The 26,768-nt window shown below is 39.7% G+C and overlaps 2 protein-coding genes across 2 annotated transcripts; both read left to right on the top strand.

Annotated features, from left to right (window-relative positions):
• The first annotated feature begins 10 nt into the window (after window positions 1-10).
• On the top strand, window positions 11-1,821 carry LOC111610912 (interferon-induced very large GTPase 1-like). Its single transcript, XM_023345986.1, has 2 exons — window positions 11-1,667; window positions 1,763-1,821. Exons 1-2 carry the CDS (start codon window positions 11-13, stop codon window positions 1,819-1,821), a joined length of 1,716 nt encoding a protein of 571 aa, XP_023201754.1.
• A 3,863-nt stretch (window positions 1,822-5,684) lies between these two features.
• LOC111610911 (up-regulator of cell proliferation-like) lies at window positions 5,685-25,516 on the top strand. The gene is made up of 3 exons (XM_023345985.1): window positions 5,685-5,766; window positions 21,176-24,171; window positions 25,463-25,516. The coding sequence occupies exons 1-3, from the start codon at window positions 5,685-5,687 to the stop codon at window positions 25,514-25,516; spliced, it is 3,132 nt and encodes a 1,043-aa protein (XP_023201753.1).
• Window positions 25,517-26,768: the final 1,252 nt, after the last annotated feature.

Genomic DNA, 26,768 nt, shown 5'->3' with positions numbered 1-26,768 from the left:
GTCAAGTGTAATGTCATGCTTCATTAGTGCAATATCCAGCCCACATAGAGAAAGGTGTTACTTTCTGAAATGGATGAGAATGAACCTGGACAACTTGTCTAGAACAGAACTTTCTGGCCTTAGGGAGCTTTACAAGGAAAAATGCAAAGATTCTGAAAACAAACAAGAGATCAAAGAAATTGACCAACAACTTTCCAGCAGCTCACTGGGAGTTGAGCAGTTCTTCCGTGAAATGGGTCAGATCTATGAAGCTTCTCTTTACCTTCCAGAAACAGATCCATCACGTCAACAACTGCAACATCTGCCCAAACTCTGTGCTCAGTTGTTGCTGGATGGATTTCCTCTTGAGCTTGTAGATGGAGATGCTTCCAACATTCCTCTCGGATGGGTGAGTGATGTTCTCTCTCAGCTCAATGACTTGGTGTCTCCAAAGAACAAGATCCTGGTCGTCACAGTTCTTGGAGTTCAGAGCACAGGGAAGTCCACTCTCCTTAACACCATGTTTGGAGTTCAGTTTGCAGTCAGCAGTGGTCGATGCACTAGAGGTGCCTTCATGCTGCTCATCAAAGTCAATGAAGACTTCAAGAAAGTTCTCAACTGTGACTTCATGATGATCATCGACACTGAAGGCTTAAAGTCACCAGAGCTAGCACAGCTGGACAACAGCCATGAGCATGACAATGAGCTGGCAACACTTGTTGTTGGTCTGAGTGACATCACCATTATCAATTTTGCAATGGAGAATTCAACAGAGATGAAAGACATCCTGCAGATAGTGGTGCATGCTTTCCTCAGGATGAAGGAGGTCGGCAAAAAGCCTCAATGTCAGTTTGTTCACCAGAATGTTTCTGATGTTTCAGCTCATGAGAAGAACCTGAGAGACAGGGAGCTGCTGTTAGAACAGCTGAATGAGATGACCCAGGCTGCAGCTAAAATGGAGAAGAAAGAGGAAAACAAGAGCTTCACTGATGTGATGGAGTATAATCCAGACACTGGGAACTGCTACATTCCTGGACTCTGGAATGGAAACCCACCAATGGCTCCAGTCAATGCAGGATACAGTGAGACTGCCTATGAACTCAAGAAAAACATCATCCAACAGCTGGGAAAGTGTGAGTCAACTTCTAATAACATCTTGGAGTTCACAGAGTGGATAACCAGCCTGTGGAACGCAGTAAAACATGAAAACTTCATCTTCAGCTTCAGAAACAGCCTGGTGGCTGATGCTTACATGAGGCTCTGCACAGAGTACAACCAATGGGAGTGGGAGTTCAAAAAGGAAATGTACAAATGGGTTACCACAGCAGAAACAAGAATTTCCAATTTTGGTTCATTTGCTGCAAAATCTAAACTATCTGACATGAATGAATTCATGACCGAGTTGAAAAGTGAAGCAATCACAGAGCTGACCAAGTGGGAGACAAAGATTCTTGAGAATCTGAAGAAATACTTTGAACAGCCAGAAGGTCATGTTTATCTGGTTGAAGGATACAGAGAGGATTTCTCCAACAGCATAAAGAGTCTTCGACGACAAACTGAAAGATCAGTGTTCAACCAGATCACAACAACAGCTGACATTAAAGAGGGATTGAAAGAACTCGACAAAATCAGGGCCACTTATACAGAAAAAATTGAGAAAGTAGTTTGTGCTTTAATTGATAAATGTCGTAAGAAAAAAGTTAAAATGACTGACAGAGAGCTTGATGAAAAATTTGATAAGATGTGGACTGAAACACTGAGAACCTTGGCCTTCTCCGAACAGCAGACTTCAAATGTCTTCACAAGTGTGTCCCATCAGTTACAAACAAATCTTTCTCCTAAGGGAAGCCATGCATGTGAACTGCTGAGTAACAAAAACCTCAAAGACTGTGGACTGGAGCCTTTTACATACAAACCCAAAGGACGGAGAGAAAAAATCAAACACAAACTAACAGGATGGTGGAACTCGACAGATTCTATAAAGGCCAGGCAAGAAACCGCTGACAGCATCATATCCTCCTGCAATGATTGTATTAGTGATAAAATCAAGAGAAAAACTAATTATCACGACACTTACATCCAGGAGATTCTTCACATCATTGATGAGAAGCTGAGCAATGCTAAGGTTGACACTGACATAGAGTTTGAGGTGTCTCTGAAACAACACATATGTGGATCTGCAGCCAGGGAGTTTCAGAAGATGCATGAAGACTTTATACAAGAAAAAGATCCTTATAAATGTTTGCAGAAAAAGAAAAACAAATTTTGTACAGGTTTCAAAGATGTGTTCTGTAAACGAGACCAATGCCAGAAGAAAGCTGAAGAATTCACTAATCAGTGTCTGAAACCTGCTGTGGAAGATTTCATCTATCATTCCTTGGGCCTCAACATAATCGATGAAATGCTGACAGGAGAAGAGTTCAGCACACGAATGTCTTTTCAATATTCTGTTTTAATGGATCTTGTTTCAAGGAATGATTTTGAACTTTACCTTTATGTAACAGGTGGCACCATTAGATGTCGCACTCTCTCCAGCCTGTGCCTCCATAAAAGGGAAGCTGGAAGGGTGGTGGCCAGGTGTCAATTTTCCATGTGTTAGACCAGCTGTGTGTTGGGCCCACGCTGTTTGCTGGCTGTGGTAGGTTGGGGGAAATTGTTTTAAAGTGATTCTTTTAGGTAAGTTGTGCTGATGTGGTGTTTTTATACAGGACTGCATTGTTGATGGTGTTCGGCTGGTAGCGTTACCTGGGCGTGGGTGTTCGACACCGCAGGTAGGTTTTATACATTGGTCTTTTTAAGCTGAATGAATTGTGTGTTTATATATTGTTTTATTTGCTAGGGTTGCACCAGATTGGATACACCAAGATTTGATTTGGAAGTGTTGATTTATGCAATGCAGGTAGGCAGTGTTTTAATGTGTTTTAGGTTGATTTGATTAAAATGATTTAATATGCATTTAGTAATTTTTGTGTTTTTGTTTCACAGTTTTTGCACTGCCTCCTGCTGTCCTTTTTAGCGTTTGTTTTTTTTTTCTTTTTGTTAGTCCGCCCAGTTAGGCTCGTTTTTTGCTTGTAGTACTTGTGAGGGCGGGCTGACCACTTTTCCATTCATTTTGTTTTTTGTTTATTTTGTGGCACTTCCCTGAATATTTACATTCTGTTTGGTGTGATCCCCATGTTGGGTTGACAACGAACGGATAAAGCTAGCGGGAATCCTTCATGTATTTAATAATAAATATCAATAATTAACTTAATTCCTGTTGTTGATTATTACGCCTTGGCTGGTCTATGCTATAACATTTACTACATCTGTTCCTATGAAGATTATTTAAAATCCCAGATATCTGACAGAATAAAGAAGCATTTTTCTGATGGGTCTATTCTAGGTGAAATTGAAGACAGACATCTGCAGTCGAGTATTAGCAGCATCAATGGTGCCATCAAAAAGGCCATAGCAACTGACAGCCTGAAGACATTTGTTGAAGAGATCTGCAAAGAACTTGGTGACAAACTGGTGATTTCCCAGAATGCTCTTGGTGCCTTCCTGGTCCTAAACAATGCTGATCAGAAACAGTTCGCTCACTGGCTCACAGTGTCTGTGAAGGACATGGCAGAAGCTCTGAGGACAGATATTCAGAACAGACCCTTTGAAACCAAACTCAGTCATCTCCATGTAAAACCCCATGTTGAGCTTTTCAACAGAGTGATTGGTTGTGGCCAGCAGTGTCCATTCTGTGCCGTACCCTGTGATGCAGGAGGAAAATTACACACTGAACATTTTGCTTCATTGCATCGTCCACAGGGCTTGGGTGAGCATAGATGGGAGGGAACAGAGCAGCTTATGACTGACATCTGCTCTTCTCTGGTTGTCAGTGGAAAGATTTTTTGTTGCAGTGCCACAAAGGATGAATGGCACCTTTACAAAAACTATAAGGAAATCTACCCACACTGGGACATTCGTCCAGATGTCAGCCTGGAGGCATCAGACTACTGGAAATATGTGATGGCCAAGTACAACCAGGAATTTGGTAAAGCATACATGGCAAAACCAGCAGACAAAAAAAACAGTGAAGTCCATCTTGATCCTTCCCACATGAAAAAAAAGAAGAGCGAAGTGGGAGAGAGCCAAATACAACTTATGTAGGACCTACGTTTGTGACCTCAACATTTCTCTCCACAAGACTTTGTCTCATTTGTACGAGCAAAACCATCCTGGTGAAAAACAAATATACTAAGACAGACATCTTACTAAAATGTTAAATTTTAGTATACTAGTATAATTTTAGTATACTTAAGCATACTTAAGTCTTAAGCAATCATGTGTATACTTCAAGTTCACTTAGGATTAGTTAACTTAAAGTGTGACATTTTGGAACAACTAATTTTGTGCTTATTGTATTTTAATAGCATTTAAATTGTATTAAAGAACAATTTAAAATGTACTTTTATGTACTTTTTTGGAACAACTTAAGTTACACTTAGTATACTTTACGTATATTGCTTTTTATGTAATATAAACGTTCACAATTAGTATATTTTGAGTGTACTATTTTTGTGATTGAATTACATTTAAAATATATTTAGATTAGAATGCATTTTAAGTATATTGGCATTACATATTTTATATATTAGTGTGACACTGTCATAAACATGACATAACACCTATTGGGGCGTGCTGTGGTGGCGCAGCGGGTTAGCACGCCCCACGTTTGGAGGCCTTAGACCCGCGGACGTCGCGGGTTCGACTCCCGGCCCCGACGACCTCTGCCGCATGTCCTCCTTCACAAAATGGCGCCGGCTCAGCTGGCTGCCTGCAGACACAGCTCCTGTCGTGTGCTGTAACTGCAAAATAATTTCCCTGCTGGGATGAATAAAGTAAAAAAAAAAATTATTATTAGGAACAGGTGTCATGTTAGTATGTTCAGTAAATAATGACACTTTTAATGAGAAGTTTCTTTAAAAGTTGGATTAGAAGTCCATTAAATGTGCCAACTTTGGGTGGCACCATGTTGTAAAAGGCAGGAGAAAAGGCTGCTGTTATCATGAATAAATCCAGGTTGTGTCCGGCCGGGTGTGTCCCCGCAGGACAACAGGGCTCTCCTGTGCCCAGTCTTCCCGTCAAGAAAATTTGATCAATTGCATTGAGAGACCAATTGACCAGATCCATAATTTGTAGATTTGCAAAGAAAGGCTCCAAAAATATAGAAAAAGACAAGACAAAAACAGAGCAAGCAGGGCAGGGAGGGAGTAGGAGAGGAAAAGTCATACTGAAAATACATTCTAAATATATTTTAAATGTAATTCAATATATTTTAAATGTAATTCAATCACAAAAATAGTGCACTCAAAATATACTAATCAATCATGTTTATATTACATAAAAAGCAATATACCTAAAGTATACCAAGTGTAACTTAAGTTGCTCCAAAAAAAGTACGTGAAAGTACACTTACTACACTTTAAATTCTGCTTTAATACAATTTAAATACTATTAAGGCGTAAGATAAGTTTTCCTTCCGAACCATTATTCCTTACCCCTGAAGGCTCTCCCATGACCTCCACCTGGTTTCTCAAGCATCTTCGACTTCTCTTAGCCGCCATCCACCTCCCTCCCAGTCATTTCTCAGGGCACTCCTTTAGAATAGGGGCAGCCACATCCGCAGCTGCACAGGGAATTCCCTCAACGTCTCTTCAGCAGCTCTGTCGATGGTCATCCTCAGCCTACGCCTCCTATATACGCCCGGACCTCCATTCCGTACTCGCAGCCCAACGTTCTCTCAGTGCCTAGGTAAGCACTGCGCAATTCACTGGTGGTGGTTGTCTTCAGCACGCCCCTCTCCAGCAAATGTCATGCTATTTTCCCCTTTTGTCCTGCTTATACTTATTTCCAGGTTTCTTCCCGGCGTGATCTCAGCGGACGCCCGTGTATTTTTACCACCAAAGTTGTGAGTTCTTTCTGTTCTAGCACCCCATTTTAGTTGCAGGCAGTCTCCTTCTTACTGCCAACTTATATTTAATTTATTTTCCCCCTTTTCCTATCCCATTTCTCCCCTTTAACTACCTCATCTTTTCCCTTCACCTTTCAGTCTCTAACCTAGAGTTTCATCGCTCAGCCACAGCTGGCTTTCATCTACCGAAATCGTAGTCCCTCACCCCATACATCTCCGGCTGGCTATCATCTACCAGCATATTATCACCCTTCGCTCATAATATTCTAAGCTGGCCTCCTTCTACCAGTATTTTGTCATCCCTAGCCCCGTAACATCCCAAGCTGGCCTTCATCCACCAGCATTTTGTCGTCCCTCGCCCTGTAACATCCCCAGCTGGCCTTCATCCATCAGCATTTTATCATCCCTCGCCCCGTAACATCCCCGACTGGCCTTCATCTACCAGCCTCACTTCACCTTTAATCGCATGTGCCATTTTGATTCCAAACCTTGGACTTCAAAACCCGAGTCCGCTAACCCGTCATTTTCTGTATCGCCATTTGCTAATCCCTAGCCTCGGCCCCGGCTTCAGCCCTCCTTTTGGGGGATGACGTTCCTATCAGCGTCGGGAACGCTCGTCCGAGCTTATCGCAATCACAGCTCGATGTCCTCTGCCGGGGCCCGAGCGCCATAGACTTTAATTCATGCATGTCAATAAACTCTCTTAATCGCTTCTCTTTCTCTGTCTGAGTCTCTCCAGATTGAAATGAAGCCTAGGCGCAAATTCAAACTGGAAGACTCTCTAGCCACACCTTCAGCAACCGATCAGCGCACGTCATGCATCACCCTCGACCAATCAACGCCGGACCAAGCCATGTCACGCCCTATCATCATTCAAGCCCCAGCTGAAAAGGACCTTCATCCAAGGACCCCTCCGCTTTCCAGCCGAGCTCATCCCACCTCCACCCCATCTCCACCTCCACTCTCCTAGCTCTTCTAGGATGCATCCTTCATCGACCTCCACCACCAGTGTCGGGTCCCGGGGATGACGTTCCTATCAGCGTCGGGAACGCTCGTCCGAGCTTATCGCAATCACAGCTCGATGTCCTCTGCCGGGGCTTTAATTCATGCATGTCAATAAACTCTCTTAATCGCTTCTCTTTCTCCGTCTCTCCAGATTGAAATGATACAAGATAAATAATGGCAGATAAAATTTACAGGTTGTATGTGTGTGTGAAGAAAACAGTCCGTGATGTGTGTGTGTGTGAGGATAGTCCATGTGTTATTGTTGTATGAGAGGATAGTACAGTCCTTATAGTTTATGTTTTATGTCAGGAGGCGTTCAAAAGCGTGACAGCTGTGGGAAAGAAGCTGTTCCGGTGCCTGGTGGTTCTGGTCCGTAGGCTTCTGTAACGCCTCCCAGAGGGCAGGAGGGAAAAGAGTGTGTGTGCTGGGTGAGTGGAGTCCTTTGTGATTTTCCCAGCCCTTTTCAAACACCGCTTCCTGTAGATGTTCCTGATGGCAGGGAGCGGTGCCCCGGCGATATACTGGGCAGTTTTCACCACCCTCTACAGCGTCTGCCGGTCGGAGACAGAGCAGTTCCCGTACCAAGCTGTAATACAGTTGATGAGGATGCTCTCAATGGTGCAGCGGTAGAAGTTCGTGAGGATCTCTGAGGACAGGTGGTTCTTCCTCAGGGTCCTCATGAAGAAGAGGCGCTGATGCGCCTTCTTAATGAGTTTGGAGCAGCTGGTCGTCCAAGTCAGGTCCTCGGAGATGTGGACTCCCAGGAACTTAAAGGTGTCCACACGCTCCACCACTGTCCCCTTAATGTGGATGGGTGGATGTGGGTCAGTGTTCCTCCTGAAGTCCACGATAAGCTCCTTGGTCTTCTCGGTGTTCAGCTGCAGATTGTTTTTGTCGCACCACTCAGCCAGACAGTCTACCTCCTCCCTGTAAGCGGCCTCATCATTATCTCTGATGAGGCCGATCACCGTGGTGTCGTCTGCGAACTTGATGATGGCGTTAGAGCCATGGACAAGTCTGCAGTCGTAGGTGAAGAGGGAGTAGAGGAAGGGACTCATCACACAGCCTTGTGTCACTCCGGTGTTTATGATGATGGTGGATGAGAAGTGGTTGTCCAGCCGGACATGTTGAGGTCGACTGGTCAGGAAGTCGAGCAACCAGTTACACATGAGTGAACTGATGCCGGGGTCTGTGAGTTTGGTAATGAGTTGTGATGGGATGACAGTGTTGAATGCTGAACTAAAATCTAAGAACAGCAGTCTGGCGTTAGTGTTCTTACTGTCCAGGTGAGAAAGGACAGAGTGCAGCACTATAGAGACTGCATCCTCTGTGCTCCTGTTCTGCCTGTATGCAAATTGGTGAGGGTCTAGTGTGGGGGGGAGACAGGATCTGAGGTGTGCTAGGACCAGCTGCTCCAAGCACTTGGTAATGATGGGGGTAAGGGCTACCGGGCGGTAGTCATTGAGTCTGGTTGGGTTGGGATTCTTGGGGATTGGGACGATGGAGGCAGACTTGAAGCAGGTCGGTACCACAGCGTGGGCCAGGGACAGGTTGAAAATGTCCCTGCCAGCTCCCCAAAGCACGTTCTGAGGACACGTCCAGGTATGCCATCAGGACCCGCAGCCTTGTGGGATTTAATCCTGCTCAGAGCCGCTCCTACGTCAGTGGGGAGCAAAGTCAGTGGCTGTTGGCCTGGGGTGGTAGCTGCTTTGGTTGCAGTTGTCGTATTCCCTCTCTCAAAACGAGCATAGAAGTTGTTAAGTTCGTTGAGGAAGGAGACATCAGTAGAAGCGGGGGTGGCATTGGTGTTCTTGTAATCTGTGAGAATCTGAAGGCCTTGCCACATACGTCGGGGGTTGGAGTTAGAAAAATGATCCTCCACCTTCCTTTTGTAGTGGTGTTTGGCCTTCTTGATTCCCTTCTTCAGCTCAGCCCTGGCTGCACTGTAAGTCTGTGCATTCCCTGACCTGAAGGCGATGTTGCGGGCCTGCAGCAGGAGACGAACGTCTCGGTTCATCCAGGGTTTCTGGTTGGGGTACATGGTAATGCGTTTGCAGGTTGATTCACTTATATTACTGAATATCATTTTTTTTATTTAAATATATCTATATGTATGTTAGAGATGCTACGATCAGGTTTTTGCTGCCGATTATAATCACCCATGAGGGACGATCACCGATCAATGCTGATCACCTGGATTGGATGTTAATTTTTCGCTTTAGGTCTAAATGCTACTACAGTGGTTTGACAGGTGGATTCTATTCATCCTCATCAATCATTTAGAAAATGATTGATTTACCTAATTTAAACAAAACAAGCAAAATACTTGCAGGCACAATACAGCAGACACTCAGTCAAAATGACAACTGAAAAACCTGCAATCAGTTAAATAATATTTGACAGTAATGTTCACAGTGCCCCAAGTTATGCATGAGTCAAATCAATCTCAAAACACTGCCTATATTAAATTCTGTCAAAGTAAAATGCAGGTTGCATCTAAATAAACAATCCAAAATTACTAAATCAAAACTTCCTGAGAGCATGGCTAGCTGATTAATGCTGGTTCTGATTGGTTATTTCTGACCTAGCTGAGTAAGAGCAGAGGAAATATTTTTTTTATTTTTCATTTCAGAGATTATCTGTTTAATGTTAGGACATAACAAAAGTTTATGTAAAATCTTTTTTGCTTAAGTTACATTCTGCAGCTTGAAGCAGATGTTCGGTGTGAGAGTTCACTGCTGGGTGGAGTTTAAACGGTGCTACATCTGTGAAATATTACTACCAATCCTAACTCGTTGACTTAAATTATTTTTCGGGTTACTTGCTTAGCTTTCTGACCATCATGCTCTTCCAGGTGAATATTTGTAGTTGTGTGCTGTTTTACCTTTTGTCTGGCCGCTCCGGTTGTCTTTTTTTTCCTGCATCGAGCCTCAATGTAGCCATACACTTTATCAAATGTTTGTTTTTTAATGTCATATTAGATTTGTTGTGTTAATGCATTTTGACCTACTTCACCCCTGAGGTATTCTCTTGTCACAACAAGCACGCTTCCCCATTCACTCTGAGTGTTGAAGTTCCTCATCACATTGCTTAGGATTTGGTTGCCATGCGCTTGCGCAGTGTGAAGGAAAGGAGATAAGCTGCACTGGCAGGTTGCGAAGTGACATATAAGTGATCAGTTTTAGTGATCAGCATACCTGTCAAGTCTCCCATTTTGGCCGAGAGACTACCTTTGAAGTTGGAATTTTTTCTGCAATGTTACATTGTTTCTCCACCTTTAGCACGACTGCATCACACAATAATCTTGAGCTTTAGTACAAACTGTGCAAGGTAAGGGTGTGAGCAACGCACGGACATCTAGCTTGACAGTGCTAAAATCTTCCTCCTGGATTTGATTGGTGGTTTCTGACTGTGCATTTCTGCAGTAGGACCACTGGAGGGAGCCAGAGGACTTTGATGTTTCCAGAGATTTTCTGTCGCTTGTTTGACAGTTTTAACAAATATGCAATAAATACATTTTTATCAAGGTTACTGCAGCTTTGAATGTCCCTGCAGCGATAATACACCAAAATGTCTTAAAGGGTGTCAGAATATTTTAGAGACGTCAGAAGCCAGAAAGACATTAACATGTTTTAAACCTTGCAGTGACCTCTATGACGTCTTAGCATTGAAGATGATCAGCTTTTAAAGAAAGGTGGTGACGACACACCTTAAATGGGAGGTTTGTTGGGTCTAGAAAGTCATTTAGGCGTTAAGCGTTTTAATAAAGATTAATGGGTTTTCTACAGGCAGTTAGTACCTAAAAAAACCACAACATTCAAATGGTCATCAATAAATATTACATAAATATTAGGGAAGTTATTAATGCTGAGTTTTTATTTGTTGTTTTTTTCCCGCACAGCCTGATCCATTCATGTGGAGACAGTAGAGCACAAAATCTGCAGTTAACCTGCGTATCTTCCCAACACCTGATGGTAAAATGGACGACTTGACTCTCATCTCTATCTGTATGGTCTGCATCGCATTACTACTGATAAGCCTATTCAAATTATGTAAACCCCTGCATCGAACCTGTCAGAATCCAGAAGAAAGCCCACCAGAAATATCAGGTATGTCTGCTGCAAAACCTGCACACATTTGTGAATACAGTAAACAAAAGTCAAAGAAGAGTACAACATATTTAAAACCAACTGTAAACAAACATACATTAAAATGGAAGCAAATGAACTTTGATTTATAAAGGCTTTTTAAAATTAAGATTAGCTGAAAGAGTTGAATTATAAATGCTGAGGAAACTGGAAGTAATAAATTAGTCATCTCTTAGTGTGAATTAATTTCTGTATTTTTGGCAAAAATTACAGTCTGGATGTACAAAACTGGTGGAGGCTTACCCTAAAATATTTTGTGCTGTAAATGCAGCAAAATATGCCTGATGAAAGTACTGACTTGGGAGGCTTAATGTCAGTAAAAATTAGAATTTTTCAGATTTATATTTATGAATTAAACATTGTTATTGTACGAGGTGCTCTCCCCTCCACTTCTGAGAGGCTAACACACTCTCCCTCTGCAGTAATCAGCCATCCTCTCTTAAATCCTCCTGAATCTGAGACTCTTAATGGAGAGACAAGAGAGGAACCTTCATCAACATCTGCTGAGTCTGATGACAAGCCAAAGGATGGTACAGATGGTGAAGGTCAGTAAAATAAAATGAAAATGAAATCAGACATTGTTTGAAAAACAATGTCTGACATTCATTTCTTCATTTCATACAATTTTTATTCATCATTTCCTTTGTCAGATTCCAGTTATTTCTGTCACCATTGTGGTTTTTATTATATTAACAAAGGAATACCAACAATGTTGTCTGTGTGTATGTTTATGTTATTTCAGATGTAAATACAGTGATCAGGGAAAATTTGGGGATTTTTAGGATCAACTATGGATTTCATTTAAATTTTTGAATTTGAGTCCACATTAGAAAAATTTGAAATCAAGGTTTATAGTTTTTTGAAATGAAGAAAGCCTGAATAAACTCAGAGTGCTCAACAGAATTATTTAATTTAGAAGATAAACTCATGAAACAGGCCTGGACATAATGATGGTTCTTTTAGCTTATGTTGCTCAACGTTTTGAGGCAATAACTGCAATCAAACGATTCCTATAAAAAATCATTTATATTTCTGCACCTCTCAGCAGGTACAGAGCCTTGTGAAAGTATTCGACCTCCTTGAACTTTTCAACCTTTTGCCGCTTTTCAGGCTTCAAACATAAAGATCTAAATTTTTTATTATTTTGTGAAGAATCAACAAGTTGGACACAGTCGTGAGGTGGAATGAAACTTATTAGATATTTTAAACTTTAGGGCTTCACAGTGATGCAGTTGGTAGCACTGTTGCCTTACAGCAAGAAGGTCCTGGGTTCGATTGTTTCTGCACGGAGTTTGCATGTTCTCCATGTGCATGGTGGGTTCTCTCCATGTACTCTGGCTTCCTTCCACAGTCCAAAAACATGAATGTTAGGTCAATTGGTCTCTCTAAATTCTCCCTAGGTGTGAGTGTGTGTGTGCTTGGTTGCTTGTCCTGTCTGTCTCTGTGTTGCCCTGCGACAGACTGGCGACCTGTCCAGGGTGACCCCGCCTCTCACCTGAAACATTTGATGGAGATAGGCACCAGCACTCCTTCTGACCCCACTAGGTACAAAGGTGTTAGAAAACGGATGGATGGATTTTAAACTTTTTAAACTTTAACAAATAAAAAAACCGCAAAGTGGGGAATGCAATATTATTCGGCCCCCTTGCATTAATACTTTGTAGCGCCACCTTTTGCTGTGATTACAGCTACAAGTTGCTTGGGATCTCTATCAGTTTTGCACATCGAGAAACTGAAATTCTTGTCCATTCTTCATTGCAAAACAGCTCGAGCTCAGTGAGGTTGGATGGAGAGAGCTTGTGAAGAACAGGTTTTAACTCTTTCCACAGATTCTCAATTGGATTCAGGTCTGGACTTTGACTTGGCCATTCTAACACCTGGATATGTTAATTTGTGAAACCATGATGCTGTCACCACCATGTTTGACAGTGGGAATGATGTGTTCAGGGTGATGAGCTGTGTTGCTTTTACGCCAAACATATTGTTTTGCATTGTGGCCAAAAGGTTTGATTTTGGTTTTGTCAGGTCTAAATACCTATTAAACAAACTTAGGAAAGACAAGAGAGTTAGATTCTTTGTTTCTCGCGAGGAGAGCAGACAGAGATGTGCTTTCAGTTACAAATCTCCAACCGCTCTGAAAAACACATCTCCCGCTCCTCTATTTTATTGATTTTAGGATCCCTGCCACACGGGGCGCTGCAACTCTATGGGGTGGGGTCAAAGCATTCATCATATGGTTGCAGCGCTAAATAACATTCACTATTCTAGACACATGTTATCTATACTCTAAATCTTTCTTGCTCCAGGCATGGTGTGGAAAAAGACACGTTGCATAGCTTCAAAGCAACGGCTTTGTATCACAAAGCAGCACAGAGCAGAGTTTATTGTCAGGCTTGTTAAACTCTGCTGGGAGCAATTAACACCTCTGTCTTGTAGGAAGTCCTGCAGGGCAACAGCTGCCGAGAGTAGCTGTAACTACAAGGCTACATGATACAACAAATATTTGATAATTACTAATAATACAATTTATCCAACAGGTTTCATCTGACCAGAACATCTTCTTCCACATGTTTGGTGCGTCTCTCAGGTAGCTTGTTGCAAACTAAACAAGACTTTTTATGGCTATATTTGAGAAATGGTGTTCTTCTTGCCACTCTTCCAATAAAGGCCAGATTTGTGCAGTGTACCCTCTGACTGTTGTCCTATGGACAGACTCCCACCTCAGCTACAGATCTCTGCAGTTCATCCAGAGTGATCATGGGCCTCTTGGCTGCATCTCTGATCAGTTTTCTCCTTGTTCGAGATGAAAGTTTAGAGGGACGGCCGGGTCTTGGAGGATTTGCAGTGGTCTGATACTCCTTCCATTTCAACGTGATCACTTGCACAGGGCTCCTTGAGATGTTTAAAGCTTGGGAAATCTTTTTGTATTAATATCCAACTTTAAACTTCTCCACAACAGTATCTTGGACCTACCTGGTTTGGTAGGTCCAAAAAGCTGAATGATGAGCTTTAAATACAACCCTGAGACTATCACAGAACAGTTGCTTTTATACAGGGACTTAATTACACACAGGTGGATTCTATTTATCATCATCAGTCATTTAGGACAACATTGGATCATTCAGAGATCCTCACTGAACGTTTGAGTGAATTTCCTGCACTGAAAGTAAAGGGTTTGAATAATATTGCACTCCCCACATTGCAGTTTTTTATTTATTAAAAAAAGCTTAAAATATCCAATAAATTTCGTTCCACATCACAATTGTGTCCCACTCATTGTTGATTCTTCACAAAATAATAAAAAAATGTGATCTTTATATTTGAAGCCTGAAAAGTGACAAAAGGTTGAAAAGTTCAAGGAAGCTGAATACTTTCGTAAAGCTCTGTATTTTTGTCCACTGATCATGAGTTCAGATCTCTCAGGTTTGAAGGCGCCTTTTCCAGACTGCAGGTTTCAGCTCCTTACAAAGATGCTCAATAAGATTTAGGTCAGAAGGCCACTTCAATATAGTCCAATGTTTTCCTCTTAGCCATTCTTTGGTGTTTTGGGTCATTATCCTGTTGCAAGACCTGCAACTGAGAACCAAGCTGTCTGACACTGAGCAGCACATTTCTCTCTAGAATCCATTGATAGTATTGAGATTTCATTATAGTCTGCACATATTTACCCTCCTGTTATGTTCTGGGTCAAATTGACCCGTTTTAAAGTTTACATTTTTTTTTAAACTTTAAAGTCTAGTAGAACAATTTCACACTGATTTTGACTCAATAGGTCACATGACCTAGAAGCTACTGAAGAAAAAAACTAAATTTAAACTAAAACAATAGGTTACAAAAATAAAAAATGAGTTAAAATGGAATGAAAATGTGTGTCCCTCATATATACAGCTTAGTAGAAGAATTGCACACTGATTTCTAGTCAATGTGGCACACAATATGGAAGCTATAGAAGAAAACATTATATTATTTAATATTAAAATTATTTAAGATATTGAATATGACTTGACGTTTTAATAGAGGGTAGTGTGTCTCACGTAAAAGCATGAATTACCACTTTGTTTGTATCAGTTGGTCACAAGGCAGGGCATTTATTAACATTTGTTTGACAGGAGTGTTTGGAGTCAGAACTTAAGTTTTACCTGCAGGGAGAACACAGCTGAAACCCAGTTACAGATTTCTGCCTATGCTCTGAAGCTTCAACTGAGTCTTACCCTGCTTTTATTAGAATTAGGAACACCCTAGTTACATGACAATGTGCAGCCCTGAAGGGAGGGGGAGCAAAAAACAGCTGCACACTCACATGAACACAACTCATTCATACAATCTTCAAAATCATATTTCATAAGATAAAAATGCCAGTTTGCAGTTTCTCTAGGCCATCAATGCTGGAACGTCTCGTTCATGGTACCCTCCTCTTCACGCCTCAGCAGGCCGCTTCCCACAGTTTCCTGCAGACATCTCTCACAAAACAGACATACCGTAGATTCTAACAGTCCTCAAACATAATGATTAGTAACAGCTTCCGAAACAGCTTTTTCCGACTTGCCATCAGACTGCTGAACTCATAACTGGACTGCACTCAAAATCTGGTCTCTACTTCATACCTTGCACATATACATAGCTAAATAACTTCCATTTTACTGTCAGTCCTGCACTTTATATTTTATATTCATATTTTATTCTGTATTTTATTTTATTCTGCAGTAACCTCACAACATTGGAACCTCCAAACATTGTCCTGAGCCGTATGCAACAAAATTTCGTTCTGCATACACCCTGTGCATGCAAAATGACAATAAAGTCAGTCTAAGTCTAAGTATTTATATAGGTTATTATTTTAATTCTATCATTTCCCCCCTGAATAACATATATAGATACCCAAATTCTCGTACCACTTCTCTTTAGATTTTCAACTGAAAGATCATAGTTGAGAGCTCAAACATTAGTACATTCAGAGAAAAAATGCTATGTAAAACACATGTAATCATTTACTGTTCAGGATACATTTCAGACAAGCAAACATTCTTCACAGTGTAGTTATCATCATCATTAGCGTCAGCGTCACAAAACAATTGTTAGCCTAACAGGAGTACATTTGGGCTCTGCGGTCTTCCACGGGAAATTGCAATCTGTTTAGCAAACAACGCAGACACGGAATACAACAACATCCACATAAAGTAAGAACAGCAGCAAATACTGCAATGGAAAACAGGAACAGAGGAAACTAGAGTGTGATATTTCCAAAGGCATCCATCCACGAGTCCCACATGGACATGGGATTTTCATTTTCCCATTCCAGGGTACAAGCCTCTCACTTGCCTCCGTTAGGCTACTGACTGTGGGTATTATTGTGTTGGGATAAATGTGCAGCTGTTTCACCAAACAGTATACACATTTATTTTTCCTCTTCTTAGGCAGCAGTGTATCAAGGGCAATTCTGCTCTAGAATGCCATGAGAGGTAACAGCAACACTTGTCATACACAGCCTTACAACCTGCCTGTCTAGTTTCCTAATTTCTGCACATCATAGTGGATGTAATTCATTCTGTCTACATTTTATGTATAGTACACCACCAACAAATGGAAGACTTAGAAACCCTGTAGATTCACAAACTTATTGACATGGTTCAAAGTTTATATTTTCTTTTAAAATCAGCTTTTTTACTTCTGCTTTTATCTCAGCTTTATTTTAAGCAGATCTTGTAGTAGAAAACCAAAAACAAAACAAAAAAGGTTCAAAATATCAATGTAGTTGGATAAATCACATTTGACATCAATCAAACAGTGAATATCAGTGTGAATTAACAGCCCACTCTAAATTACCTTTATAGAACAAACTGAATATTATTAGTTGTTTAACTAAAATATTCTATACAATTTCTTCAAAAAGAACTAGCTCTGGGTTAATTATAATGTTAATGTATAACTTAACAAATCCAGACATTTTCTAGATATCCCATTTCTTCTCTAGGCCTTTTACTGGTAAGTTTTATTCACAGTCATTTTAAATGGATGTAAACCAAAACAAAATCTAGATTAGAAAAATCATCATAATCCCTCATCTCGGACCCCACCTGGGTGTCATTTTACTGCTTCATTAACTTTTTTTTTTTTTTTTTTTTACAAGTTGGTTAACACATGTACCCCATTATCACTATAAATTGGTTCAGGTATACCATATCTGGGAATTATCTCTTTGCAAAGTGCTTTAGCCACCGTCAGAGCATCTTTTAGTGGAGAACAACTCTATCCATTTAGAGTAGCCATCTATTATAACCAAACAATATTTTTCCCTTCGTTCTGATTTAGTTCTATGAAATTCATATAAATCACTTGAAAATGATTTTTAGGTTCTGGAAACTTTATTCTTCTTGGTCTTAAGTTTCCCTGTTTCACTCTGGGTTATGTTTAGCACAGATCAGAACATGTCATATAAGTTCCAGTAGTCTAATTAAGTAATATAAAAGGTAAATCCATAATTTATTATCCGTCCCCCCACCCCCACACACACACCCTGATGATGCATTACATGCTAATGTATCACAATTTCTACTACTTTAAATAGATATTTCAATGCTGCCCTTTTATTTATCCACAATCATTTTTCCAATTCAGGCCTTTGCTGTTGTATGTCTCTAAATATCTTTTTGTGCATAATAGTTTGTTTCTCTATATCTAACACTTTTATTTCTGCTGATGCTGCCACTTCTGCTTATTCAAATCAGCTTAACCTATTTCCATTAAAGACTTTATTGATACCTGCTGTGTGTGCTACACACTTACAAATTACTAGGTTAGCTTGCAGTTGTTTTGCTTATAGAAAATCTATTAGCAAAGGGGCATTTTGTTACAGATTTACCTGTGAATATTGTCAAATTTATTAAGGTAAAACACCATTAGATGGCCACAGTTATCTCTTCTTGCTTATTTAAAATGACCATCCTGAAATTAAACCAAAACCTCAGATCCTCTAATTTAATATAAATTTTAATGACCATCAATCAATTAATCCTAGATTAAAAGTTCTAAACTTTAGTTTAGAAATATTACTTTCATTTACTTTTATCAATTTGGAGTAACTAGTTACTTAAAATATCAAAATCTCACATAGCTTTGTATTTCAGATAAACTGGCAATGTAATTCTGGCCACAGTCTTCTGATGTCCGTCCCTCCCGTTGGAAACCGCAGGCTTGTTGGATTCCGGCTCTCGAAGGACCAATTTATGTTAGATCTAAATTCACTCACATGAACACAACTCATTCATACAATCTTCTAAAGCATATTTCATAAGACAAGAATGCCAATTTGCAGTTTCTCTAGGCCATCACTGCTGGAACGTCTCGTTCATGGTACCCTCCTCTTCACTCCTCAGCGGGCCGCTTCCCACAGTTTCTTGCAGACATCTCTCACAAAACAGACATAGATTCTAACAGTCCTCAAATATAATGATTAGTATTTAAATAGGTTATTATTTTAATTCTATCATCTAGTCAGTGTGGAAATACTGGATATCCTGAGTGACGTAAAGAAAAATCAAAGGGAGTCAACAAAATATTCACAAAATACTTTAATTCCTTGTAGGTATCATTATTTATTCTCAGTGAAAAATACAATATAGGCTGCAAGGCTGAGTGTGTGCAAGAGGAATGTTTACTGAAAAATTAGATCAACTCTGGATGAATTGAAACCACAGAAGGAAGCAAAAGATGCTTTATAAAACACCAACTCAGGGGCTGAATATAAAATCACACCACACTTCTGTTATGACTGGGCTCAAAGGTCACAACAAGAAGAAACACACACCATATTTAAGAGTATCTGAAAAACACATTTATTTAGAACAAACTAACATTAAACTTAAAGTTTCTAATATGAATTTTGACAATCAGTTTGGTATGAGGACAACCAAACTTGCTTGGTGTGCATGAGTGAAAACTAAATGTGAAAGTGTTCAAATGTGCAATCAAAATAATCCATAATGAACCCAAACTGATATATATATACACAGCCATGCGTAACAGACAATAACACATAAAATAAAGGGCGTTTTGATGCTCATTTTTGAGTGTGGTGAACAGCAGAAAAAATATTCAGCGTCAGATTTGTTTTGTCGATCTACAATATACTCTTATATATTTGTAATATAATATTCCGAGGCAGCTTAAGTATTGTATTAACAATAAGTCCTGATGAGACTTTAACATAGTTATTTGGTTTGTTTTGTACTGTTTCAGCAATAGCTGTTACAAAGAAGAGGTAGATGCCTAACCTACAGCCTGGCTCCAGAGGAGTTTAGCAGGGGGGGCATTGGCTTATTTTGGGGGCAGGAGGTGTAAACTAGCTTTTACATCAACATAAATACATAAACAAACTTTTATATAACCTTTCAAATAAAATGAACATGTTTATTAGTACAAAATAAACAATAAGAATTTAAACAGCGACATGTTGAGTAAATAGGCTCAAATTTGCATACACAGGTTATATATTGCAGAAATCTAAGAATGTTTCCAATCTGTAGAGTGCATTTCTTTAAATGCAAAATCAATCTACTTAAGTAAAAGTAGCAATAATAATATTATTCAAGTGGTGGACCACTTTGTGGCATGGTAGGGGAACAATTATCTCCTCTGGAATGTACGCAAAAAATGGAGATGATTGTTGATTACTGGAAAGACAAAGTCAGATCAAACCCTATTTTCATCATGGGAGAAAAACAAAATAAATACCTCAGTGTTCTCCTTGACGACAGACTGGACTGAGATTCAATAGTGAAGCCTCTATAATTGGGGACAGAGCAGACTGGACTTCTTGAGGAAGCTAAGATCATTCAAGGTTTGCAGCAAGATGCTGCAGATCCTTTATAAGTCTGTTGTTGAGAGCACCATCTCTTCTACCATCATCTGTTGGGGAAGCAGCATCAGAGCCAGGGACCTAAAAAGGCTCAACAGCGTCATAAAGAAGGCTGGTTCTGGTCTGGGGACAGCTGTACAACCTCTAGAGATGATTATGCAAAGAAGATAAAATCAAGAAAATTATGGACAATCCTGACTATCCTCTTCATCAGTCTGTCTTGGGAAGGCAGAGCATCTTCAGTCAAAGGCTTCTTCTAATTTAGTGCAGCACAGACAGTTGCAGAAACTCTTTCCTGCCAACAACCATCACGATCTTCAATAACTCTTTGAAGAATCTGAATTAATGACTTACTACAACATTTAATTTCCCTTTGGGGTTAATAGTATTTTTGAATTTGAAGTAAAAGTAAAACGTGCAGTTCAGTAAAACTACTCTTATAAGTACCTTTTTTATCTTAGAAAGTTTCTCAAGTAAATGTAACCACTACTAGCCACTTTTGAACATTAATAACAAAATTAGTAGACAATACTTGTTAACAAGCATAACGTGATATATTGGCATTAGCTAGTCATCATTTATCTAACATTATCTGCATCCAACAGCATTACTGAACTATTCATGGTTAGTTTGAAAACCTGTGCAAGGTTCTGTGGCTTTTGCTGGTTTGCTGCCATGATTCTAACACACACTGCACAGCACTGCATGTGTGTGTCTGTTGCACAGGTGTCATAACGGAAAAACACGTTACGACATATTAACTATTGATTAAATTGTTGTAATGGCTGAAAAATGTGTAGAAGCCCCTACTGTCTCAAATCAAGATGGGAATAATAGAAAGTTGGCACCTTTGAAGTAAAATTAAAAATAAACAGCTTCTAGTTCAGGAGAGGACAAGGCTGACTCTGTGGGCAGGCAATGCCCCACAATGTCCTCCTATGCCGCTGGGCCTGTTAATATGAATTGCTCATATGAATTATATGAATTTAGGAATTATTTAAAAAACATTTATTATTTTAGTTCTACTTCAGAATTGTGTTATTTTGTGTTGGTTTGTCTATACTTGAAAAGTTGTGGTTGGACTGTGATTTTTTTAAGAGATAAGGGATATAAATAATTTTGCAGGGCACATCATGTACCTTTTGGACTTAATGAAAAACATTTATTATTGGCATTAACAGTTAAAAGACAATGATTTAAGGTTATTGACTAAAGTAAGATATTTGGCTTTATTTTAAACAGGGACCAAGCTGAAGACATTTTTGGAGGATCTGGGATTGCATCAGTTCTACAGGGAGAAGCTGTCACTCAACAAGATACTGGAGATCAATGAGAAGACCATCAATGATGAGCCTCCAAAGTTTAAATCTGATCTTTCATGGCATTTTCTCAAGAAACTGATGATGGTGAATGTAACAGCTAGAAAGATAAAATCAGTTTCTATGTCTAACCAAGATGATGAATTAGACCCTGGTGAGTTCAATTTGGATGATCTGCTTGCTTGTACAAATGAGGGTGACTCTCTAAATCCTCTTGATTTAATCACTGCTCTCTTCCTGTGTTCTGATGGGTTTGTTCGTCAAGAATTAGCTCTAAAAATGTCCATGTGTCAGTTCTCTGTTCCTCTGCTGCTTCCTAACTGTGATACACAGCAGTGCACCCTCATGCTGTGGGCCATGAAAGACATTGTTAAGAAGTACAGACCTTCAGATCTTTCAGAATCAAAAGGCTTCATAGAAGAAAGAATAGCTCTTTCTGAACTTCCAATGATCTCATTTGTGAGACTGGGTGAGTGCTCTCTGTCCAAATCAGAGATCCTCAATAAACTTTTAAACAACCCAGATGACACCTTTGTTCACCGTGACATGGAGTGTGGAGACATTCAGAGAAGAATATCCAATGGACTGACTGAAATGACCTGGTACCTTCCCTGTGGAAACAAAAACATGGACATCTTCAGTGAACCAGTTGCTATAGCTAACCTTCGTGGAGACATTGCTTCATTTGAAACTCAATTCTCCTTTTTATGTCAGACATCTGCTGCAGTTTTTGTTTTCTTTGACCAGCTGGACTCTGAGTATGAACTGCTGATGAACAAAAACCATAAAGCTCAGATCTTCTTAGTAGGAAACCAACAGAGCAAGAGCCTTACTCCATATGTTCTGAAGAAAATAACAACCAATCTGGGCTTGACAAGAAACAACATAATTATAAAATCAAAACAGACAAATAATGCAGATTTTGTCAAACAATTGAGGAAAAGAGTCAGTGATGTAATTAATAACCCACAGAGGAAGATGTCTGTAAAGAAGATGGCTGATGTCACACATGAACTGGGAATCATAGTTGATGAAGATTCTCCAGAGTGCCAGGCTGGCAAGATGAAAGCTGATAAAATCACTGCAGAGATTGAAGACATCATGAAATACAAAGAAGATCAACTTCCTTTACAAGATAAAATATGGAAGGAACTGACTTGTTTAGAAAAGGAAGAATTTCGTCTCCGAAAAGTTGGTTCTGAAAACATTGAAAATTACAAAAGCAAACTTCAGAGCGAGAGAAAAGAACTGAGGAAAAAGCAAAATGTTTCTGCAATGTCCAATGCAATGACATGCTTCATTAATGCAATATCCAGCCCACATAGAGAAAGGTGTTATTTTCTGAAATGGATGAGAATGAACCTTGACAACTTGTCTAGAACAGAACTTTCTGGCCTCAGGGAACTTTACAAGGAAAAATGCAAAGATTCTGAAAACAAACAGGAGATCAAAGAAATTGACCAACAACTTTCCAGCAGCTCACTGGGAGTTGAGCACTTCTTCCGTGAAATGGGTCAGATCTATGAAGCTTCTCTTTACCTTCCAGAAACACATCCATCACGTCAACAACTGCAACATCTGCCCAAACTCTGTGCTCAGTTGTTGCTGGATGGATTTCCTCTTGAGCTTGTAGATGGAGATGCTTCCAACATTCCTCTCAGATGGGTGAGTGATGTTCTCTCTCAGCTCAATGACTTGGTGTCTCCAAAGAACAAGATCCTGGTCGTCACAGTTCTTGGAGTTCAGAGCACAGGGAAGTCCACTCTCCTTAACACCATGTTTGGAGTTCAGTTTGCAGTCAGCAGTGGTCGATGCACTAGAGGTGCCTTCATGCTGCTCATCAAAGTCAATGAAGACTTCAAGAAAGTTCTCAACTGTGACTTCATGATGATCATCGACACTGAAGGCTTAAAGTCACCAGAGCTAGCACAGCTGGACAACAGCTATGAGCATGACAATGAGCTGGCAACACTTGTTGTTGGTCTGAGTGACATCACCATTATCAATATTGCAATGGAGAATTCAACAGAGATGAAAGACATCCTGCAGATAGTGGTGCATGCTTTCCTCAGGATGAAGGAGGTCGGCAAAAAGCCTCAATGTCAGTTTGTTCACCAGAACGTTTCTGATGTTTCAGCTCATGAGAAGAACCTGAGAGACAGGAAGCTGCTGTTAGAACAGCTGAATGAGATGACCCAGGCTGCAGCTAGAATGGAGAAGAAAGAAAAATACACGAGCTTCACTGATGTGATGGAGTATAATCCAGACACTGGGAACTGCTACGTTCCTGGACTCTGGAATGGAAACCCACCAATGGCTCCAGTCAATGCAGGATACAGTGAGACTGTCTATGAACTAAAGAAAAACATCATCCAACAGCTGGGAAAGTGTGAGTCAACTTCTAATAACATCTTGGAGTTCAGAGAGTGGATAATCAGCCTCTGGAACGCAGTAAAACATGAAAACTTCATCTTCAGCTTCAGAAACAGCCTGGTGGCTGATGCTTACATGAGGCTCTGCACAGAATACAACCAATGGGAGTGGGAGTTCAAAAAGGAAATGTACAAATGGGTTACCACAGCAGAGACAAGAATTTCCAATTTTGGTTCATTTACTGCAACATCTGAAATATCTGACATGAATGAATTCATCATTGTGTTGAAAAGTGAAGCAATCACAGAGCTGACCAAGTGGGAAACAAAGATCCTTGAGAATCTGAAGAAATACTTTGATCAGCCAGAAGGTCATGTTTATCTGGTTGAAGGATACAGAGAGGATTTCTCCAACAGCATAAAGAGTCTTCGACGACAAACTGAAAGATCAGTGTTCAACCAGATCACAGCAGCAGCTGACATTAAGAAGGGATTGAAAGAACTCGACAAAATCAGGGCAACTTATACAGAAAAAATTGAAAAAGCGGTTTGTGCTTTAATTGATGAATGTCATAAAAACAAAGTTCAAATGACGGACAGAGAGCTTGATGAAAGATTTAATAAGATGTGGTTCGAAACACTGAACAGCTTGTCTTTCTCTGAACAACAGACGTCAAATATCTTCACCAATGTGTCCCATCAGTTGCGTTCAAATCTTTCACTCAAGGGAAGCCATGCATATGAACTTCTGACTAACAAAAACCTCAAAGTCTGTGGACTGGAGCCTTTTATATACCAACCTATAGGAATGAAGGAAACAGTCAAAACTGCTGTTATTGGACTTTTTACCTGGACAGGCCTAATAAAGACAAGACAAAAAATTGCTGACAGGATTATTTCCGATTGTGATGATCATATTAGTGACAAAGTCAAGAGAAAAACCAATTATCATGATACTTACATCCAGGAGATTCTTCACATCATTGATAAGAGGCTGAACAAAGCTGATGTTGACACTGACATTGAGTTTGAAGTGTCTCTGAAACAACACATCTGTGGATCTGCAGCCAGAAAGTTTCAGAAAATGCATGAAGAATTTATACAAGAAAATGATCCTTATAAATGTCTGCAGAAAAACAAAGAAAGGTTCTGCACAGATTTCAAAGATGTCTTCCACAAACGAGACCAATGCCAGAAAAAAGCTGAAGAATTCACAAACCAAAGTCTGAAACCTGCTGTTGAAAACTTCATCTATCGTTCTCTTGGTGTTGATATTGTTGATAAAATGATGACAAAAGAGGAGTTCAGCACACGAATGTCCTTCCAGTATTCAATTTTATTGGATCTGATTTCAAAAAGTGACTTTGAAAGCTTTAGAATGTACATTTGTTCATATGAATATTATGTACATTTATGGACATCTATAAGAATTAAAGAGTATTTCTCCTCTGGGTTGACAGTTTGTGAGTTAGAGGACAAACATCTTAAGTCCTGCATCGACCACATAATTGATGCCATTAAAAAGGCAAACACAGAAAAGACTGACAGTCTGAGGACATTTGTTGAAAATATCTGCAAAGAACTTGATGATAAACTGGTAATTTCCCAGGATGCTCTTGATGCCTTCATGGTTCTGAACAAGTCTGACCAGGAACAGTTTGCTCACTGGCTCAACAAGTGTGTGGAGGAAATGACAGAAGCTCTTAGAGAAAAGTTTAAAGACACAAAGTTTGACACAAAACTCTCACTTCTCCATATGAAACCAGAGAATGAGCTTTTCAACAGAGTGATTGGTTGTGGCAAACAGTGTCCATTCTGCAAAGTTCCCTGTGATGCAGGTGGAGAAAACCACACTCAACACTTTGCTTCTTTGCATCGACCAGAGGGTTTAGGTCAATACAGGTGGGATGAGTCACGAAAACTTATGACTGATGTCTGCACTTCTCTTGTTATCAGTGACAAGAGTTTTTGCTGCACAGCCACAAAGGGTGAATGGCATCCTTACAAAAAATATAGAGAGATTTACCCAAACTGGAATATTCCTCCAGATGTGAGCCTTGAGGCATCAGATTATTGGAAATATGTGATGGCCAAGTACAACAAGGAATTTGCTAAAGAATATGATGCAGAGCCTGCTGACATTCCTGATGCTTGGAAGGACATCACAAAAGAACAGGCAGAGGAAAGCCTCAAGAAGTCATTCAACATCAAGTGAAATTATAATTGAACATAATTATTATTATGTTCAAGTGAAACATGAGTTACAAGAAATCTACATGGTTCTTGCATGTAGAGTATTTTTGTCCTTTCTTGAACTCCCTCTAATTCACACATTGGTTTCTGCACTTTCACAAAAGACAAAATAAACAGCTTCGGCCTAATTTACTATAGAGCTACTTATTATTTTTTAAATCATTGATCAGTTATAACATTTTGCCATTCTATTTTTATTAACTTTTGTTTGTAAATTATCTTGTCTGAAAATATTTATCTTGTTAAAAATTGTTATAAATGTGCTACTACATTAGATGAATAATAGAAGAGTGTTAGTATAAATTAAATGTTTATTGTTATCAACTCAATGAAATCAACTCTCCACTACAGCAAAGTAGCCAAATTACTGACAGAGAGCTTGACAAATGTCTTAAGATGTGGACTGAATCACTGAACACCTTGTCTTTTTCTGAATACCAGATTTTAAATATCTTCACCAGTGTGTCCCTTCAGAAAAGGGACGCACCCAGAATAGTAATGAAATACATAATACACGTGTATAGCATGCCAAATCTTTTAAAGTTAAAACAATAACTCGCTGACAGCATAATGTCTGCTTGCATTGACTGTATTAGTAACAAACTTAGGAGAAAAATCAATTATGACACTTTTATCCAGGAGATTCTTCACGTCATTGATGAGAGGCTGAACAAAGCTGATGTTGATATAGACATTGAGTTTGAGGTGTCTCTGAAACAACACATATGTGGATCTGCAGCAGAACGTTTCAGAAAATTCATGAAGATTTTATCCAAGACAATGATCCTTACAGATGTCTGCAGAAACACAAAGAAAAGTTTTGCACAGATTTCAAAGATGTGTTTCAAGAAAGAGATCAATGCCAGAAGAAAGCTGAAGAATTCACCAACC

Source organism: Xiphophorus maculatus, chromosome 14, assembly GCF_002775205.1.
Source record: "Xiphophorus maculatus strain JP 163 A chromosome 14, X_maculatus-5.0-male, whole genome shotgun sequence".
NCBI lineage: Eukaryota > Metazoa > Chordata > Actinopteri > Cyprinodontiformes > Poeciliidae > Xiphophorus > Xiphophorus maculatus.
This window is presented reverse-complemented; position numbering and strand designations above follow the sequence as displayed.

Coding starts and splice junctions, on each gene's coding strand:
- LOC111610912 (XM_023345986.1), top strand. CDS start 11: ATGTCATGCTTCATTAGTGCAATATCCAGCCCACATAGAGAAAGGTGT. Junction 1,668..1,762: donor TGCTTTAATTGATAAATGTC/GTAAGAAAAAAG, acceptor TTCTCCGAACAG/CAGACTTCAAATGTCTTCAC.
- LOC111610911 (XM_023345985.1), top strand. CDS start 5,685: ATGGTCATCCTCAGCCTACGCCTCCTATATACGCCCGGACCTCCATTC. Junction 5,767..21,175: donor AACGTTCTCTCAGTGCCTAG/GTAAGCACTGCG, acceptor TATTTTAAACAG/GGACCAAGCTGAAGACATTT. Junction 24,172..25,462: donor CAGAAAAAATTGAAAAAGCG/GTTTGTGCTTTA, acceptor CCTGTGATGCAG/GTGGAGAAAACCACACTCAA.